General features: G+C 40.5%; 1 protein-coding gene across 2 annotated transcripts in view; it reads left to right on the forward strand.

Annotated features, from left to right (window-relative positions):
* Positions 1 to 75: 75 nt before the first annotated feature.
* The window catches only part of SPECC1L (sperm antigen with calponin homology and coiled-coil domains 1 like), a 60,571-nt gene continuing 41,691 nt past the window's right edge, over positions 76 to 18,955 (forward strand). The window contains exons 1-2 of one of the 2 annotated variants that reach the window (XM_015644318.3): positions 76 to 178; positions 13,866 to 14,055. In XM_015644318.3, coding sequence (XP_015499804.1) covers positions 13,903 to 14,055 — 153 coding nt within the window. In that variant the 5' untranslated portion in view covers positions 76 to 178; positions 13,866 to 13,902. Of the gene's footprint in view, positions 179 to 13,004; positions 13,262 to 13,865; positions 14,056 to 18,955 lie in introns of those variants that run through there. The other variant, XM_015644319.3, reaches the window with a different exon arrangement.

Consider the following 18,955-nt stretch of genomic DNA (forward strand, 5'->3'; position numbering starts at 1 on the left):
GCGGGGCGGGCCCGCGGAGGGCGCGTGCGCGGAGCCGCCAGGGGGCGGGGTGGAGGCGGGCGGAGGGGTCCCTGCCGTGCGCGCGCCCCTCCGCGCCCCCCCTCCCGCCGGCCCGGCCCGCGCGGCGCCCCCGGACCCGGGGCTGCGAAGCAGCGGGAAGGAGGCGGCGGCTGCCCCGGTAAGCGCCGAGCGCCGGCGGGCACAGCCCGGCCCCGACCCCCGCCCGCCCGCCGGGGGGTCCCCGCGGCCGCGCAGGCTCCGGCAGGGCCTGTGTCCCGCGCCCCGGCCGCAGCGCCTCACGGCTGCGAGACGCCCCGGGCTCGGCCCCTCCTCACCGCCGACCCCCGAGGGGCCGCGCTGTCACCCCGCGGCGGTGACAGAGCCCCACGCCCGCCTCCGGTACCCCTGCGCCTCAGGGGCCGCTCGCGGCACCCTCCGCCCGTCCTGCCTCGTCCTCCCTGGAACCCATCTGGCGCTGACCCCGCGGGGCCGGCGCTGAGGGAACGGAGCGGCCGCGGTCCCGGCTGGCGGGGAGGCGCAGGTTGGCCCGCATTTGCATCCCGCGGTGGAATCATTCGCTTCACGCTGCTGGCTGCTGGCTGCGAGAGGGATGGTGGGTGCGTGTGGAGCTCCCCGAGAAGAAATATGGAGTGCTCGCGTTCAGCGCTTTCTAGCTGGCTTTTCGTGCATTTGGGGGCACCTTTGTCTGGATTCTGGGCTCATTCTTCTCTGGAGCGCGATTTTTCTGCCTTTTTAGAGCTGAAAAAGCCTCTTGAGTTCCAGTTTTGTGCCTGCTGTCTGCCATCCTGTGCCTCACACTATTTTAGCTTCCAGGTCTGTCGTGACCTCGTATTACCAGGGATGTAGGAAGGCAGGTTGCTATAGCTGGGACAAAACCAGTCACCAGCCTGTTCTGAGATGTTCTGAACACTGTGTCTTTAGAGAGAAAAACAATGCAGTGCTGTGCTGATGCTCAGCAATATGCAGCCTTCTCTCTCTGAAACAGCATCTCACTGTCTGTGATTGTGTGAAGTGTCTGTCTGTGCTGGGATCTGGAAAACACAGTTCTCTTGTAGCATAAAATGTATCATGTAAGTGGTTCTGCTGGGTGAAAAATGCTCTAAGGAGCCATGGGTTCTGTTGAAAGGCATAGGCTGTGCAAGCTCTGCTCACCCTGAAAGCAAACATAAACTTTCTGGAGCTGCTTCCTGCTTCATTAATAGTGTGGACTTTGGCTGCTGAAAGATAGGCAAATTAAAGCCAGTGGCTGCTTTTAACACTGTGGATCACGATATAGTGCTGCAGTAGCTCAGAAGAAGAGAAGCAGTTTCTTTGTCTCCAGTCTAGTTGAGTGTTGTTAGGTAGTTGCTAACAAAAATGAAAAGAGAAGGTCTTTGTAAATAGTCTGAGATTAAAACTGGGAAACTGAGACGGGTGTAGTCTCATGTTTCTCGTAACACTGCCACTTCACTTTCAGCTAATGGAAAGACCAGATTCCAGGCTGGTAAACTAGGTGAAGTAAGGAAAACACCCCTTGATTTCTCAGATGTTTTTGTATGGCTGAAGATAATATGTGTCTTTTTCTTTCTTTTTTGAATACGATACATAATTGGGAATAAAACGTCTCAAATATTTTAAACGTATTTTTCTATTTCTGTCAAATAAAGGGCCATTTAGTTAGATAATGCAGCCCACATTTTCACAGTTATTTTATCTGTTCAAGCTAATTGTTGACATATGTTTTAGTGTGATCATCGGTAAAGATCTGTCTTCTCTTTTTGATTGTATGAGGGTCTGTTATATTAAAGTCTGATGATGGTGGAACATCACAGTGGGAAAATCTCTGTGCAAGGATTTCCAGGTGTCGTGAACTGTTACCTTCTATTGTGATTTGCATCTCTGGGGTATTTCCCCTTTCCCTCTCTGCTCTAGGCTGGTGTGATATCTGTGGCCTTCTAGGCATCTGCCAAAGGTGTCTTCTGCATCAGGCTGGAGCTAAGATTTCCCTCAGTGGAGAATGTGTCCATAGTAGCAAATCAAAGACAGCTTGGGTGTTAGGCTGAGATCTGGCACATGCTTGGCCCCATCATTGCCAGCTTGGGCATTGGTGTGGCTTGCTTCTTGCCAGCTGGCATCTTCCTGAGCCATACCTGGACATCATTTAAAGGTGGCAAATGCCAGGTCTAAAACTTGTCGAGTTTTAGAAGTTTCTGTCTAAGCATATGTTGGGATGGATATTTTTATGCAAAGATTTAATTACAAAATAAATCTCATGTACAGTCAGTATTTTATGTATTAATAGACATATACTTAAAAGTAACATTTTTAAGTCAAATTTGTGCCATTTTTGCTTTACTGTTAGTATGAAAGAGGAAAATAGATTCTCAGTAGGTGGAGGTTATGGAAACTCCTCAAGAGATTTTTCACTAACATAATTCAGAAGCTCTGTTTTTGACCTTGTGATGTTGCAGCCTGTCTTGCCAACAAGGATCCAGTCCTAGCAGTGTGTAATGCTATTAATGGGACTGAATCAGTATTGCTCATTGGGAAAAACAGCATAAGAAATGTTAGGTTTGTACTTCCTGGCTTAAAAAATTACCCCATTTAGTCTTATTTTCGGTCTTTATACTGAAAAAGGGAAAAAGAGCAAGTGTTGGAAGCTGATTTATGTACATAATGGTAGCCTTACTAGTTACAAAGAACCTATTGCTCGTTTCTTTTGAGCTTATTCCAACTGAAATGATCAGAGAAGCCACCATTTGGAGCACTTAGCAGTTATTCAGCCTGGAAGTAATGACAGGACACTGTATTTAAACATAAATAATTCATTAGTAGAGTTTTCACACATACATGCATGAATTTCTTTGGGAAAGACCTTTGCTGTCCTACACCTACAAGACAGTACAACTTTTGATCTTCATCTTTGTAACTGAATGTGTTGGGGTACTTCATTTTTGCAAAGAATTGACACTGTGTTGCAAATAAGTGACAGAACTAGTAGCTTTCTGAATTGCAGGGAAGAAAAATACAAAAATAAATTCTGAAGTTAGGTGAAAGGAGACTTTATGAAGAGTTTCAATCCACATGGTTTCAGTACCAAAATAAAAATAATTTAGAACTAACCACTTGTTGCATATTAAATGGTTCTAAAGCCATTAAAGCAAAATTTCAGAAGAGTAAATAACAAGTTTTTACTTATTTCAAACTTGGTTTGTCATTTTTGAAAGATAAATCTTGCATAAATTTTATTTTCCATCACTGTGTGCCAGAATGGAGCCAAGATAATGACTGGCTGCAATTAATTGTTAGATATGCAGTTTTACTCAGGAAAATAAACTGAGCACCTAACATGTAGTATTTAAATAAGAGTAAAAAAGAGTTAAGGTAGAGTTGAAGTACTTGAGTGATGTATTTGATGACATCAGTCTGAAAGTATTTGTATTTTTTGGATGCTAAAAGCATTTCCTTGACTTTGGTCATTTGGCCAGTGTGGGATACATGTTCTGCACAGGTACATGCAGTGAGTAATAACTTTCTGTGGGATCTGTGTTTGGGGAGGTGAGTGGAAAGCATGACCAAGAGGCTGGTGTTCTTACCGCTCTCTGAAACTTTGTGTTCTTCTTAATACATTTCTGTGGATGTTCTTAATTAAAAGCACACAGTGGTTTTGGCAGATGGAGCCTTCTTGAAGCTTTGGCTGCAGAATTTCCTTGTTGTGTGAGGGCTGGTGCTGGAGAGGCTCCTTTGACGTATTTCACTGCTAGAATGTTGGCTTTGTATGGACAGGTCTTAAGTGACATGGGCAAGTTTATAAAAATGGTCTGCTAGTTTGACTTTCTGTTTAGCCATAGGATTTTAAACTTTTTTTTTCTTTTTACTGAGTTGCCAGGTTATACTGAGCTAAAATCTTCTTTTATTTAGCAAAGCAAATGACACTGAGGGTTGATAATGGGTGTGCATTTAAAGTAGCATCTGCTGTGCAATGTCTTTTCAGACAATGGTCTTGCCTGTTTCAATTTGCTCTTCCCTAACAAGCGACCAGCACTTTAAATGGTTAATGGTAAATATTTCCTTCAAGTCTCTGAAGGAATATAGGCTTTTCTGGAAGAGAAAAGGAAAATTAAAGCTGCTTTTATAGACATGATTTCTTCCACAAATCTGAGTAACTGTGTACACTTGAGGTTCTACTTTTGTTTTTATTTCTTTCTGTGACAAAAAGGATGCTTCTTTCCTTTCAGTGACAGAATCATGCAAAGCTACTTTGTATCTGCACTGCTTATATGAGATGGACAATTATTGTCTCTTGGAAATGATGAACTTCTTAAGTACATACAGTTCCTGGTAGTTGTCATCAAATTATTCTTGACTTAGGATTTGTAAATAGGAGATGCATCACTGAATGTGGCAATATCATTGGATTTAACTACACTGAGGTCATCAAGAATTAACATGTTAAAATGAAAACTTTGTGACATAAACTTTTCCCCATTACTGTTGCTGTTTTTTCTAGTTTTATACAAAACTAAAGGAGAGGTTTTCCTCAACCTGTAGTATGGGCATGCCTGTGAATTTGAAAAAGTTTGAAGGTCCCATCATGCTGTTCTCCAAAGGTTTTGATAGTTTGCTGGATAGATATTACTGTAAAAAATGTAAATTCTGTTTGTGAAAACTCAGGAAAAACAGTAAAGACACTTTAAAGGGTGCAGGTGAAATTTCAGTCTACTTCATTATATATTCAGAACTACATTTGCTGTGTTAAAAACATGAAATCATATAAATATTTGTTATAAAAACTTGACAGTTTAATGAAAATCTTTCTGATATACACACCTGTAAAAAATCAGTAGTGTCTATTTAGAGAAGAAAATTAAGTCTGTCAGTTATGGACATTAGTGTTTTAATATAAAGGATATTTGAAGGAAAAGGAGAAGACTTCAGTATAGCCTTTTTTAATAGAAAGACTGCATTTTTCTGGAGGAAAAAGTATTCAATCACACATCAAAGGCTTGCCAGGAAACCTGGAGATACAGGAGCTTTTCAAAGAAATACCTTAAAAGTGTTTCACAGTGGATAGTGCACATGGCATTCCATGAGGATATTGGCACATCAGCAGCTACATCAGCTAGGGATGCTTTTAGTGCTGGGCTTTTAGTGCTTTCCCAGGCTTTGTCCCATGTAGGATCCTGCATTGCTCCAACAACCAAACTGTCACAGGGAACAGCGACTCCATACACTGGCTGGTGATTCACCCTTTTCTGGAAGGCTTGGAATAAAACTTGGAAGAGAAACGTCTTACCCTTTTTCCCTGGGGAAATAAGAAATTGTCAGTAGATGGGAACCTCTCCATCTGTCACAAGGACTTTTCTTCCATATGACTCAAATTCATGTCCTTGAGCTTCCACACTGGGGCCAGTAACTGCTCCTCCCTTAGTGATACCAGAGTATTTAGGAAGGATTTGCATGTGGCTCTGTCTGCCAAGCCTGAAGGACTTTAAACTGTGTAATGAGTGTGTTGTTGACAGGTCTTGGAGGTGAGGAAGGATGTGGACCACTGCACAGAATTGAAATCCATAGATAGCCAAGCTTCAGACCCCTCAGTGCCCTCTTTTGTCATGTGGTGATAGTGTAAAAATAACGTGGTTCGTCTGTGTCCTGGAAGAGTGTGGCTTGGAAAGTGTTGGTGGCTTGGTGGGTGGCAGTAAGAGGTTCATTTAAAGCAGGGCTGTTGCTGAGCAGCCAATAGCCTGAAACTGAATTAAAACAAATCTGGGGCTACACCATCTCTGAAAGGATGAGACTTCCGTCTTGTTCCCAGTTCCCAGTCCCGCTGCTTCCTTTGCATAGTATCTAGCAATTACAAGGTGAGTCAGATCAGTCCTGATCTGTCTGAAAGACCAACTCATCAAAAATGAGCTATGATCTCTAGAATGGAGAGAAGGGAGAGGACCGAGGAAGGGGTGGGTCTGCCTCTTTAGGTGGCAGGGTACAATTAAATTATTTTCATGACTAGCTTAAGCAATCCCCAGCAGGCACTTCCCTCCCCCAGCCTTAGCAAGATTGACTTGTGCATGAGCTATTCCCATTCAGGCCATTCTCTTGGTGCATCTGAGACCAGGATGGTCCTTCTGGGCTTGGGAATCCCAGAGCTGTAAGCACCTGGGGCCTGGGAAAGTCCTCAGGTGATGCATCTCTTTATTGCTTCTTCTGTTCTCTGGGATTTTCTGGTTGCAATGCCTTCAAGAATGTTGTCAGACGAGGTTAGTGGTGAGGTGGACATAGCGAGCACCCTGTCACCTCCCAGTTCCATGGCCAGGCAATAGAAAGTCCTCAGGTTGAGACTTAATCAACTGCTGGTAAGAGCAGATCTATCATCATAACCATGCTGGTATCAGGACTTGGAGTGTTTTGATTTTGCATGAACTGAAGATCTGGTGGAGTGTTTTGGATGAGCATGAGACCTAGTCAGAGTTAATCACTTCTCTTACAGGTTTTACTTGTAACACACGTGTGCTGGGAGCTACTGGTCTGCCTCCTGAAATGGCCCATTCCGTGTCCTTTCTCTGTCCCCCTTCCCGTGATGGGCACCTGGCTGCTGCCTGCCTTACTCCTCTCTGGGAGCTCGATGCAGCAGAAGCCTTTGCTGCAGTTGTTGATATCTGAGTTCAGCTAACAACATTTACAATGGACCAAAGGGAGGAGGTCACCCCTGGTCTCCTGCTGTAGGCAGCACTTTTGGGAACAGCTGTGTGGGAGAGAGAGCACTGCAGTGAAATGTATGCTGAGCAAGTCACTTTGAAAGGGAAGGAAGCTGTTGTGTTGGTTGTATACCTTTTGTTGTGCTATTCTACCAACTCTCCTGGTTTTAAAATTGGCATGGCTGGTTTTGAAAGTACTGTCAGGCAGTGCCAGGAGAATTTCCACATGTGTTTGTCAGTAGGACTCATACCTGTAGGAATCACAGCAATTAACAGTGTAAGCATTCCACCAGTGGACTTTGATTGTTGTGTGAGGAATACAGTATATGCTTAAGGTTATAGGACACTGAATACACCTTTGTAACCGGAAGGTTGTTGATTTTTGGAATAACACTTGCTTGGAATAACAGGTAAGAGCACTTCCAGTTAATGGAGTTAACTGATCAAGTATCACTTTTTAGATTAATGGGGTTTATACTTAAAGCTGTCCAGTCCTTTGGCTGGGGAAATGAGTGTGTTAATTTTCTTATTATCCTGGAAGACAATTGTCACTGTAGGTGTTGTCTCTGTCATTTGGAATATTAACCCAAGGGTTTTACAAGGAAGGTTGTCTGCTGTTTGTTCAGGCATGTAAAGTCTGACATAGAAGTGTAATTGCTACCCAGGAAATAGGTATATGCTGCCTCACCTCTTAGTGTGTGGCTTAAAATTTGGATACAACTGTGAAATTTCCCACAAAAGGAGTAAAAAATGACAATGTAACCAAATTACCTGTCTTTTCAACATCAAATAAACAAACCCTACTTAATAGTAATGTGGATGGTGTTTTGATCTGGACTGTGAGCAGCTGTAGTTAATGGGCATGCTATGGGCACTGAGCAGACATACAATGATTTTTAATCAGCTCAACAATGGATACCAGTAAGGTATGGATTTACCTGGTCTGTTATTCTGTTTTTCAAAGCTATAATTTAAATAAGTCTTCTGAAGCTGCAGTCAGTGTAGAAACTGATGTTGAGACCAAGTTATGGACAGTGGTCCCCTTCCCTGTGGAACAGTTTCCCCATGCTAGTTGATGAACAGTTGTTTTTTTCTTTCCTTGGCAGTGATTTGAAGTAGCAGTTGTTTGAAATAAGAGCTTGAAAACAAGGCTACATAATTTAATTTTGTTATGAAAAGGCTTTTAGAGCACAGTTTGTGAGTTCAGGAGTTCTGTAAATGTTCCTGTCACTTGTCTGGAATGCTAAGTATTGCAACGGTTACACATTGCTCGAAGCAGCTACAGCTCTGAAATTTTCTCCAAAGAAGGAGTAGAGAAATTGAGGTGTGTAACAGCCAATTCTTTCCCAAAGCTCTGGTCTTTCCTCCCTTCTGTTTGAAAGAGAAGTAGAAATAGCAAATGTGTCTTGAAAACAGTGGGTGGATAGCATAACTTAAATGCAGAATTCCTATTTTTGCAATTCCACAACTTGTAATGGAAAACTGTAATGGCTCTTCAGAATGTTTAAGACAGAAAGCAATAGGAAGGTATTTCCTCTCTGAATGAGTCCCTGCAGCCATTGTTCAGGGGTGCAGCCCTGTGTTGCTCCCTCTGCATTGCACTACAATGCACAGTTGTGTGTTTTCCTCACAGCACAAAGAACGTAGCAGACACTGCCCCACTGGCCCAGGGATCCAGCCCACCCAGAGCTCCATCCCACCTGCAGCTGTGGGCAGATGCCTTAGGAAAAAACCCAAAGTCTTCCCTCCTGCCCTGACTGCCTTCCCACCTTGAAATTAGATTTTCTCAGAGGGGTTTCTGAGCCCTTTATGCTCAGATATTTGACAGCCATTAGGAAATTTCTGTACCTTGTGCATGGTCAGTCTCCCCATCCCCTCACACAATATGCATTAAAAATACAGGTCACTTTTTTTATTTAGAACCTGGCTCTGAATTAAGTTGCTGGTCTTTAGTTTTAGAACTGGAAAAAATGATTAACAGCAACTCCCAGTCTGCCTTCTCGATGCCATTCCAGATTTGATAGGCTTTTGCCATGTTCCCTTTGAGATGTCTCGTGGGAGCTATTATGTATCTTTGATCTTATTTTTGCCCCTTTAAGATCTATAAGAAAGCCTTTTTTTTTTTTTTTTTGAGGTTGAGAGAACTGCACATAGCAATTAAAGTGTGGGTAGATAGGCAAAAGTTTGATTTGTTGAGTGTGATATTTGTGTTTATGGATCATTCTCTATTCCTTTCATTACTAATTTCTGGAATTGCTTTGCTTTTTTTCTTTCCTATTCCAAATACTCTACTCATAGTTTAATGAAGCTGTGAATCAGAGTGGTGTAGTCTTGCTGAGCTGTATTGAGAACACATTTATATTTGAAACTGCAGTTGCTTTCCCCCAAGAGATAGATGTGTTTGTGTTTTCCTATATTTAATTTTGTTTGCTGTTCTTATTGTCCAGTTAGTCTCATCAGGGTCTTTGTGATTCCATGGACTCTCCTGTCATCCTTGGTGTCTTAAATTACCTGCTAGGATCAGCAAACTTTCAAGTCACTAAACTGATGTCTTGATCTTAAGCAATAAAAGAAATGCACTATTTCCTCTGTGCTGCTGGAAGCCAGTGGTTTATATATATCATGTTTTTGGAATTATTGAGCAAGAGACATTGTTGTAGAGCGCTTGTTCAGCTTAGAGGCTGAAAGTTCCAAATGCAGAGAGCTGTGTCTCTTTCTATATAACTTATTTCATATTCCAGATATGAAGATTTTTGGTGTCTGTGCTGTGTTGTCTGCAGAGACTTGGGAAAGTTCTGTATCTGTGCTTTACAGGGAGTTGATCAGGCTGCATTTTATAATCTCTTTGCTTTTCTGCCTTTTGGGACTGTGTAAGTGACCCGAAAACGTCATTCCCTAATTATTTGGGCAAAGTTGTCAGCCCAAATATATCAAAACCAAAGAATTTGCACAAATAGAGAGTGAAAGTGTACTGACTATTGCTCTTAGATGTGAGCAATTTCATCTGTAACTTGGGTATTGGACTTTTAAAAGTGCTCAGTATCCTTAGGTTTGAGGGATCACTTGCTTCTAATTTTTTATCTCTTAAAAGATAACTCTAAGATTATTTACAATTTTCTTAATAATTAATGGCTTTTAGTAGGTAGTTCTGCTTAATGCCTCTCAAAAAATAATTTTGTTGTTTAACCCTCTATTGTCTTCCAGGCATAGGAAACTATAGTCTGTACTCTTGTAACTGAGCTTTACTTTTTGTGACAGCAATATTAACATAAACAAGCATATTAAATAATGGATGAGATAAAAATAATCACAGTAAGGAATCATCCCCTCCCTGCTCTACTGCAGTGCTCAGGGTTCTGAAGAGAAACACTGAAAACATTGCATGTTGGCTGGCTGGATGTATCATATCAGTTTACAGTCAGGAGCAGAGCCATGCCATTGGGCAAAACAGTTTTAAATTATTATTTATGCAGTTGTGTTTGCAGCTGGTGTAAAGCACAGGACTGGTTTCACATGCCTCCAACAGAGCAGGGAGAGCACTCCTGAGCAAGGTTCTCGTGTTCCCTGGATTATGTGTGCTGTGGAAAGAGAGACGGCTGGGAAAGGATACAGGTTAGAGGGAATAGTTACAGTTTAGTTTAGGAATGCAGTCTTTCTATCTGATATTTTGGTGTTGTTTTGGCTTTTTGCCATTTTGATTAAATGATACTGTTTGTGTTATCATTAATCAAATGTTTTCCAGTGGTGTCTTGTGCCTGCTGAGTATTTTCTTTAGTAGTGGCTTTTTCTTCCTTTTTTTGTGGGGGGGAGGAGGAAGTGTGTATAAAGGGAAAGGAAGTCTTCAGTAATTCCTTCTTTCTCCCTAGGGCAAAATATAAAATGCAGTTTTATATGCAGTATTTTCTTTTTAAAACAATAGTGAAATAATATTTTAGTTTTAATTTAATTGTTAGTGCTGTATGTTTCTCTTCAGAAAGCTTCCTTTGGTTAGAGAGTGTTTTGTTTCTTATTTTTAAATTTATTGTTAAATTTTCTTGTTGGGCAGAGACAAGATTACTGTTGATTCTTAATACTGTTTCTTCCTAAGGAATGTGGTGGTATTCTTCAGAGGCACAAAAGAAGTTTTTATGTGCCATACCTGCCTTTTGAGAAACTGGGTGAAGCAGAGGTTTTTCTACTTCTAGTCAGACAATATTGATGTCTTCTGTTTTCAGTTCTGAAACCTCATCTTCTTTTTCCTTCTTTGAGAACGCAGGAGGGGAGAAACTGGCACAGAGAGGCCATAAATTCACTTCAGAAGTCTTAGTGAGCAGCTGCTTTTAGAACCTGTAATGCTAATTGTTTTTTGTTCTTATTTTGTGTGACCCATTTGTATATTTTTCTCAGTTTTTAAACTATAATGACATAAACTTTCATTAGGAAAGTAGCTACTAAGGCTTAGTTTCTCTGGAATTAAAATAGGAACAGTGGTCCCCTTAAGCCACTTGTCCTCTACATATCTTTGAAGTTTTTGGAAATGTGGTTCTACCTTTGAGTTTCAGTGAATCAAAAATAGTGGTCTTGTGTGTCAAAATTATTATTTTAAAGTAATGCCTGATGAAACATGAGGATTATACTTGGCTGACATGGTTGAGTTTTGCTTGCTTCCATCAGTTGTGCTTTGCAGTTGCTGTTCTTGAAGTGAACACTGTGGCTGTTTTCAGGAACACTTCTCATGGGTGAGAAGCATTTGAGTTCACAGAGTTTTGTCACTGCTGACCCCCAGAGATACATTGATACCAATATAAATGATTTGTTCTGTAAAAGGTAATGTTAGCCTGCATCTCCTTCTGAGGCTGTCCATCCAGTAGGTTATGTTTTTGTCTTACCTGTAATAAACAGATCCAACTGTGTTTACTGTGCATGCAAAACTCATGTGTGCTGTGTCTGGCATTGCAAGGTGTGTCAGGGCTGATGAATGTGCTCTGCAGACATGAAAAATGTGCCTTGCAAGTAGCCAGGGCTGGGTGTCTCCATGCCAGCCGGAGCCACTGCTTTATCTACATTGCCAGGCAAGGCTGTCAGGCTTTGCCCAAATGTTTCACAGTCACATCACTGCCAGTGCCCTAACCCTCCTCGGAGCACTGCCCTTCTCACTCTCTGTGCTGTCAAAAAGGGATGGTTCTGACTGACTGGATTTATTGCTGCTGTGTAGTTTTTCTTTGGTAAAAATTTATTGCAGTCAGCCTCGCTACAAACTGCGCTCTGAAAATTCATTTGGTTATTCCTTAAACGTGCTATGGGCAGTTTATTTACGTCTGTAGAACATCAAAAGTACCATTCAGTAGTAAAGATGCCAGTTTTACTAAAGAACTCTATCCTCTTCAGTATTTTCAGTTTTAGTTTTCAGTTGAATAAGATCAAAAGCACAAGTAAGTTTGTCTCATAAAGTGACTCATAAACATGAAAAAGGCAAGAAATAGAAGTGTGGCAACCACTGTTACCATCTCCTCGAATCTAATAGGCAGTTGTACCACTTAATATTATGTGTGTATAGCAAACATATAACCTTCATGGGGCTTTTCTGGTTTGGGTTTTTGTTTTTTAAGGAGTCTCTCATTTCAAATTATCTCTCAGTTATTTAATCTTCTGAGAAGGCGTTCTCATTACTTGTAGCTGTATGGCAGGACTGGTGCATTTTTGACATTGTGATGATGAAACTGCAACAGCGAACAAAGTTTTCTGTGTCTGTTCATGGCAGCTTTCAGAGCTAAAGGGAATCTGGAAACTAAACAAATATTTTCAGTGTCTTAAGATGAAGCTTCCTGTTGCTTCTGTTAACAGTAGTTAGGGATCTGAGGAGGCAAAACTCCTGCAGTTTTACTGACTTTGATAAAAGTTTGAATTGAAATATACTTGTGTGCAGCTGAGGTGGTGCTCTGAAGGAGTAAGTGTAAGGTAATGGTGTTAATTTTATTAGCTGAAATGATTTAGTACTTCTGACCACTGTGTTGTTTCAAATATCTCATACACACAGTCAACAGTCTGCTTTTTGTGCCTTTGAGATGCTTCCATTTTTAAGAGATGGAAATGACCAGACGTGTTTCATGTTTCCAGTCAGCTGTGAGATACTGACCTCAGATAAACCTGATCACTTACTTCCACCTGGAATCTGTAGGACTGAAAGTGGGTGGAGATGTTGTCCTCTTCCATCTCATGGCATCTGACTCAGGGGTGATGAAGAAAACAGCTGCCAACTCTCCCTCTTCACGAGGACAAGATCCTGGTGTGTCTAGTCTTTCTGGTAGCCCATGCTTCATGTTATAGCTGTTCTGTGGCTGTTCTGTTTGTGCTTCCTTGAAATTAGCTGGTTTTGATGCAATATCTACATTTTCAGGTCTGCTGTGGCTGCTCCTGCTTTGGATAAAGTCAGCTTTGTTTTCTGGACTTTCATCTGTGCTTGTGGGTGGAATGGCAGTGCTGGCAGTTGTCTGCTGTCAGAGACAGCAGGTCGGGCCAAGCTGCAGGAGTGTCCTGACTCTGGAACCCAACGAGCTGCTTCTGCTTTCTTCTTGCAGATAATCATTGTAATCACACAACTTGTATTAAATTTTGTAAAATTCCATGTGTTTATTATTGTGATTTTTAATAGTTGATTTGAGGGAATCTGAAATTTTCAACTTGTTTGGATTTTTTGTAGACTAAGTTTTTCTCTGTGACTGCTGTTTTAGCTCTCAGCACTGTAGTTCCCAAGCTGGTGGTAATCTTTTCTCAGAGCCAGTGTTGTTGGTAGTTAGGCTGCTGCCTGAATACTCCCACAGTGTTTTCCTTCCCACAGTCAGAAATAAAGGACATTGCTCCCTAATAAGCCTTTCTTTTGCTGGCTAACGAGTGGATGCAGTGACATGGGTCACTTATAAAATATCCTTGGTTCAGTGCCATTTGTGGAATGAGAACTAAAAAAAAATTATTATAATTTGGAGTGGAGCTGTAGGAAGTGCTTAGTCCTTAGCAAAAATCCCTCTTAAAAAAAAGGCAAAAACCATTGGTCAGTCACATGCATTTTGTTTGGCTCTAATTTGTGGTCTTTGCTGCTTTTCTGGATTTCTGGTTTTAAATAGAACATTATAAAAAAAGACATTGCTTTTCATCTGTATTTTATATTTAAAGTCTTTTTCTTTCTGCATGTAGATTTGTTTGTAAATGCATCATAAACAGACAGCCCAGAATGAAGAAAGCAAGCAGGAGTGTTGGCTCAGTGCCCAAAGTGCCTGGAGTAAATAAAGCTCAAACAAGTGAAAAAGCCAAACCAGAAAACGGCTCCTCAGTGTCTGCAGTAACAAAACTCTCCAAAACCGGGACATCGGCATCGCTTTTGAAGGTAATAACCAGTAGAACATTATGATTATTTGTATTTTTTTTACAATAAAGCTTTAAAAAGGGTAGAATTTCAGGGCTTGTCTTTAATGCAGCTTAGACTAGAGCTTGCATGGGTAGCTGGAGGGAATCTGGGTAGCTACAGAGCACTGGGCAGGGTGACAGGATCTTGTGTGTCATTCCTGCTGTACTTTCATACTGCAGGATGAGATGGAGAGCAATGTGCTGTGCAGGACTTGGCTGTTCTACAAAAGGAGCAGAGTGGAAGTTGTGTTCTGACAAATGTTATTCGTTTGGTGTTACGCTTGAATGGTGTCAGTGACTAATAGGAATTGATAAGAGTTATTTACTAAATCTGAAAAAATAACTAATGAAGTATCTACCATGAGAACTTTTTTATATCAGTGATCCATGTCAGGTCAGTGCAGCTGAATTCTTCTGACTGTTTTGGCCTTTGCTTTGTGTTGAAGCACTGCTTGAGCTGAATTTTCACAAGTTGATTCTTGCTCCCAGAACAAGTTCAAAGGTAGAGGTTTTCTCTTATAATAGCAAAACAAGGCAGTATATGTAGGAGCAAATGGCTTCCAACAAACTACCAGACACAGAGGTGTGCTGGTGTTTTCACCTGGGAGCAACCACATCTGGGTTGGATGGATGGAATGAGCCTGCCTGGTCTGCCTCCTTTTCCTGGCATGGAGACGTGGCTGGATCTCCTTTTGCTCTCTGCAGCCCAGTGTGCAGTGCTGTGCTGCTGCTGCCCTGGAACAAATGAACAGAGCAAGGAACAGGGTGTCCAGCTGGGACCTGAACCACTCTCACTGACACACAGGAAGCCACAAAGGTTATTTAAGTAACTGGCAAATAAAGATCCAAAATTAAAGAAGTGTAAGAGTTGAGGTCTCTCTGTAATAGCTCTGCAGGATTATTGAAGTCAAAAGATATGTTCCCTTTCTCTTCTTCCTTTTCTTTTATAGAAGAATGGTTGATACTTTTGCTGATGAACTTGCAAGTCGGTTTCAGGGAGGTTTTTTCCCAGTGCCCCTCCTTTCTTCCATCACCCAATGCATCTTGCAGTTTTCTTAGCTTTAAATAATCTTTTGATGCTTGTTGACACTACTTACTTTATATTTCTAGAAACCTCTCAAAGCAGCTCAAGTCCTTTGTAGTTTACTTATCAAGTTTCTTATGTCATACCTCTCAGGGAGATAAAGGAAGAGGATGATCTAACACTTAACAGATTTGACCCAGTATGCTTTCACAATTTTACTTATATTAGTAACACTTCTGGCTATGTTTTGGTGTGGGATTAGAATTCATGACAGCAGCTTATGAGTTTGAGGCACAATGAAAATTTTCTCTTGATTGCTAAGGCTTATCTCAGGTTTATGATCAACCAGGCTTACTCATACAGTTGGATGTCTTTTACTTGTTATGGTGCTGTTGTGCCAACTGTGTGACTTAATGATAGTGATGAATCTTCTTGGAGTGTTCCATACTTATATAACAAAGTTAGTTGTTTGTGGAGGTTTTTTTGTTTACTGGTGATGACAAATCATATAATTTCTGGCTTGAAAGAAGTATCAATTGAAGTTGCATGTTAAAAAATATTTTTAGTATAATTTTATATTTGATATTGTTGATTAAACATTTGGCATATTGTTTTCCTCATAGGGATTATAGGGTCTTCTCCTGATGAATTGGTGTGTGTTCTGAATTTCATTTAATATTCTTTGACAAAAAAATGGGTGACATTAAATAACTTGATTGCAATGCCTACTAATTTATTCAGCCCTCTGAGTTGGGTATTAAGTGAAAGGCCCCTATTAAAAAGTAGAAATACAGTCCTGTAACAATCTTGGTTCAGTCAGTAATAATGTTGCAAAATGGAAAATTGTTTTGTAATTATAGCATCCTCTTTATGATATAACTGTCAGCCAGCTTTGGGTGGGCTTCTTTAATTGCATTGTTCCATACATTTGTCCTTTTTTGTGGAGTTTTCAAAATGTGTGGACAATGAGCACAGGAAGAAACTGTGGGACCCACCCTTCAGTAGAGCTGAGCCTGTCCCAGAGTCTGTTCAGCTGCTTCCCAGCGCCCTCGGTTCCTTCTCTGTAGTTTTTGTCTCCCACTTTGCCCAGCACCCCACTCACATTATTACTACAGAAGTTTAACTGCCAGCCACTTTTAGTTTTTAATCTGTCAAAAAATACTCTACAAATAATGTATTCTTATTTTTAAGATCATTATTTTTTGACTTCTTTCACTAATGAGCTTGTGATCCTACTAACATTCCCAGTGTTAATTAGACAGCAGCTGTACTTCAGACGAATTGCAAAATTCAGTGTCCCTGAAAAGCCAGGACTTGGAGACCAATATTTGAATATTAAAAGTTACAGTGTGTTTTCAGTATTCATGTGTCTAGGCTTCTATTCTGTTTGCAAAATGCAGTAACTTAATTACAGATTGTTGTGAAGTTTGATGTTTGAAAAACTCAAATGCAGCAACAACAACCATCAAAGAAAATCTTAGGTAGGAATAATTATATATATATAAAGGGATTTGAATGAGATGCAGTAAATAGGATATACATGTTGAGAAACTAAGATGAAATGAATTGTATAGGTCATTATTCAAGTTTCGTTGCACTGAAAGAAAGTGGTGAGAGGAAAACAGAATATGAATTGTATAATTATAAAGTGGTTTTTTATACAGAAAATCAAAATAGGTCTGGATGCACATTTCTAATTATGAGATTTTCTAATTTTTCATATTTTAATGTATAGGAGTTTTAATGCTAAGCAGGATGGCACAGTTCTTAGCAAATGGGGAAAAGTTGTTTTATAAATATACACCATTGCTTTTGCTTCTATTAAAAAGCTATGCTACAAAAATACTTTGATTTTAAAAGTTCTGAATGGTTGCCATTGTGGAACATTAAGAGAGCTGCTGGTTTGTAATTTTTCCAAAGCTTTGCTAAATAGTTTTCTTTGCCAAGAATATAATGTTACAGCTTTGAGAAACTGTTTACTAATTGGCTGCAGAGGAGGCAGTGCCTTCCAACCTAGACCAGAAATAGTTTATGGGTAAGTCAGAAGAAGAATGGCTGTCTTAAATTCCTTTGTTCAGCAAGGATTGCAGATGACTAATGTCTGAATGTGTAGATTTTACTTAATGATCTTTTTTCTTCAAGCTGAGTCATATCTTGACCTATTTGGCTTGATAACGTGTACTTGTACTCTAAGTGTCTAAAGGCTTAATCTCATTTCCCTGCTCTTTCAGCAGGGTAAAAATGCTGACAGCTCCCAGTCTGTTTGAACTAACACGTTTGCAGGCAGGTGGGCAGATCCAGCAGCAAAGCAGAAAATCACCGTTCCATGCCTGTTTGTAATACCTTGATTTAAGCAATAATTGCACAGAGTTCAACTCTCCCTCTGTACCCCCATGCCCACAAAATTAATTTAAATTAGATACAAAATCTAGTTAGTTCACAGGTAAGCCAGGATTGTTGTACATCAGTAGTTTATGCTTGCTTGAGCTGGATGGGCTTTATGGCTTTTGTAGCCCTCTGACATTTTTGCTTTCTTATTTATATTTCCTGTGCCTGTTTGCATGGCTGTGTGACATGGCAGATCAAGGAGCTGGTCTGACTCCTGGGAGGAAGGAGCCCTTGGAAAAGCCTTGTTTACACAGCAAACAACAATGGCATTTTCATTACAGAAAAGCCAGCTTTACATGCACATCAGACTAGATCCTTGGAGTGATGTGTTCTCTTCCAGCCGTTTATAAACCTTCTCAGAAGGCTACACTATTTCTGACATGATTAAATAAAAACATTCTTGTCCTAGAGGATTTTACCCTTACAAATAGATGTTTCTATCTGTAAATTTTCTGTATTTCTATCAATTGCATGCAGAGCAAATATGTTTGCCTCCCAAAGCTCCCTTTTGTTTTGCAGCTGCTCTTCCTTAAATTGCACTGATCCCATCTGTGCTCTTTCCACAGTCCTGTGATCAGTGTTCCTAACTGTTCTGGAATTGGCACTTGCAAAGACAGACTGTAGAAAATAGAGTGACATGCAACTGTTTTTTTAAATTAAGCAAGTGGACCTTTATTCTAAATGTAGAGAATTGTAATGTCTGCAATATGGTTTTTAACATGGATGTGTGTGGGAGCTGGAAGTTACAAACTTGCAGACATGATGGAAAGCAACTGGTTAACTCCTAAGCAATACCTTTTAGCTGGGATGTTGGAGGAGAGTTCAAATGTGTTATCCAGCTGAATAATATAGTTGCTCAAGGAATGCTGCTAGCACAGCTGTTTTCTTTTAATATTTTTTTTTTGCTTATATAATGGGAAAAATGTTGAGCATATTTTTATTTTCTCCATTTGAAAAATTGCATTTTAAAGAGTATAAAGTCTGCCAATTAATGCTTAAGGGCTTAGTATTTCTAAATTTTGCTTTATTCTGAAAGATGTATTCTCTGTTTGGGAGTCTGGTTGTTGAGAATCCTGTGCTTGTTGCCTTGTCACATTCCAGGCAGTTTTTGTGGCTAACAGTAGTTTCAGGAGCAATCATGAGGTTAGACAAAAAGTCCATCAAACAAATACCCCATCTCTTCAAATTCCCTAGAAAAGTGCTTGAAAGCAAGGCAAGGATATATGGTGAGGGTGGCTTTTACCCTGCCTCTGTCCTAGTTTCTAGTGATCTGTAGCTTAGTATTTTGAGCTAGAAATTGTATTTTGCTAAAGTTGGGTTGATTTTTGTTCTTTGATTTGAGCTTCTTGTTGTGAATTTGTCCACCAGAAAACACTTGATCATATTCAATTGAAGGATATTGTACTAACTTCCTGGTATTTGGTGGTTTAATTATATAAGAATTGCCTTCATTTTTATGCATAAATAA

The sequence above is a fragment of the Parus major genome, chromosome 15 (assembly GCF_001522545.3).
Source record: "Parus major isolate Abel chromosome 15, Parus_major1.1, whole genome shotgun sequence".
Classification (NCBI taxonomy): Eukaryota; Metazoa; Chordata; class Aves; order Passeriformes; family Paridae; genus Parus; species Parus major.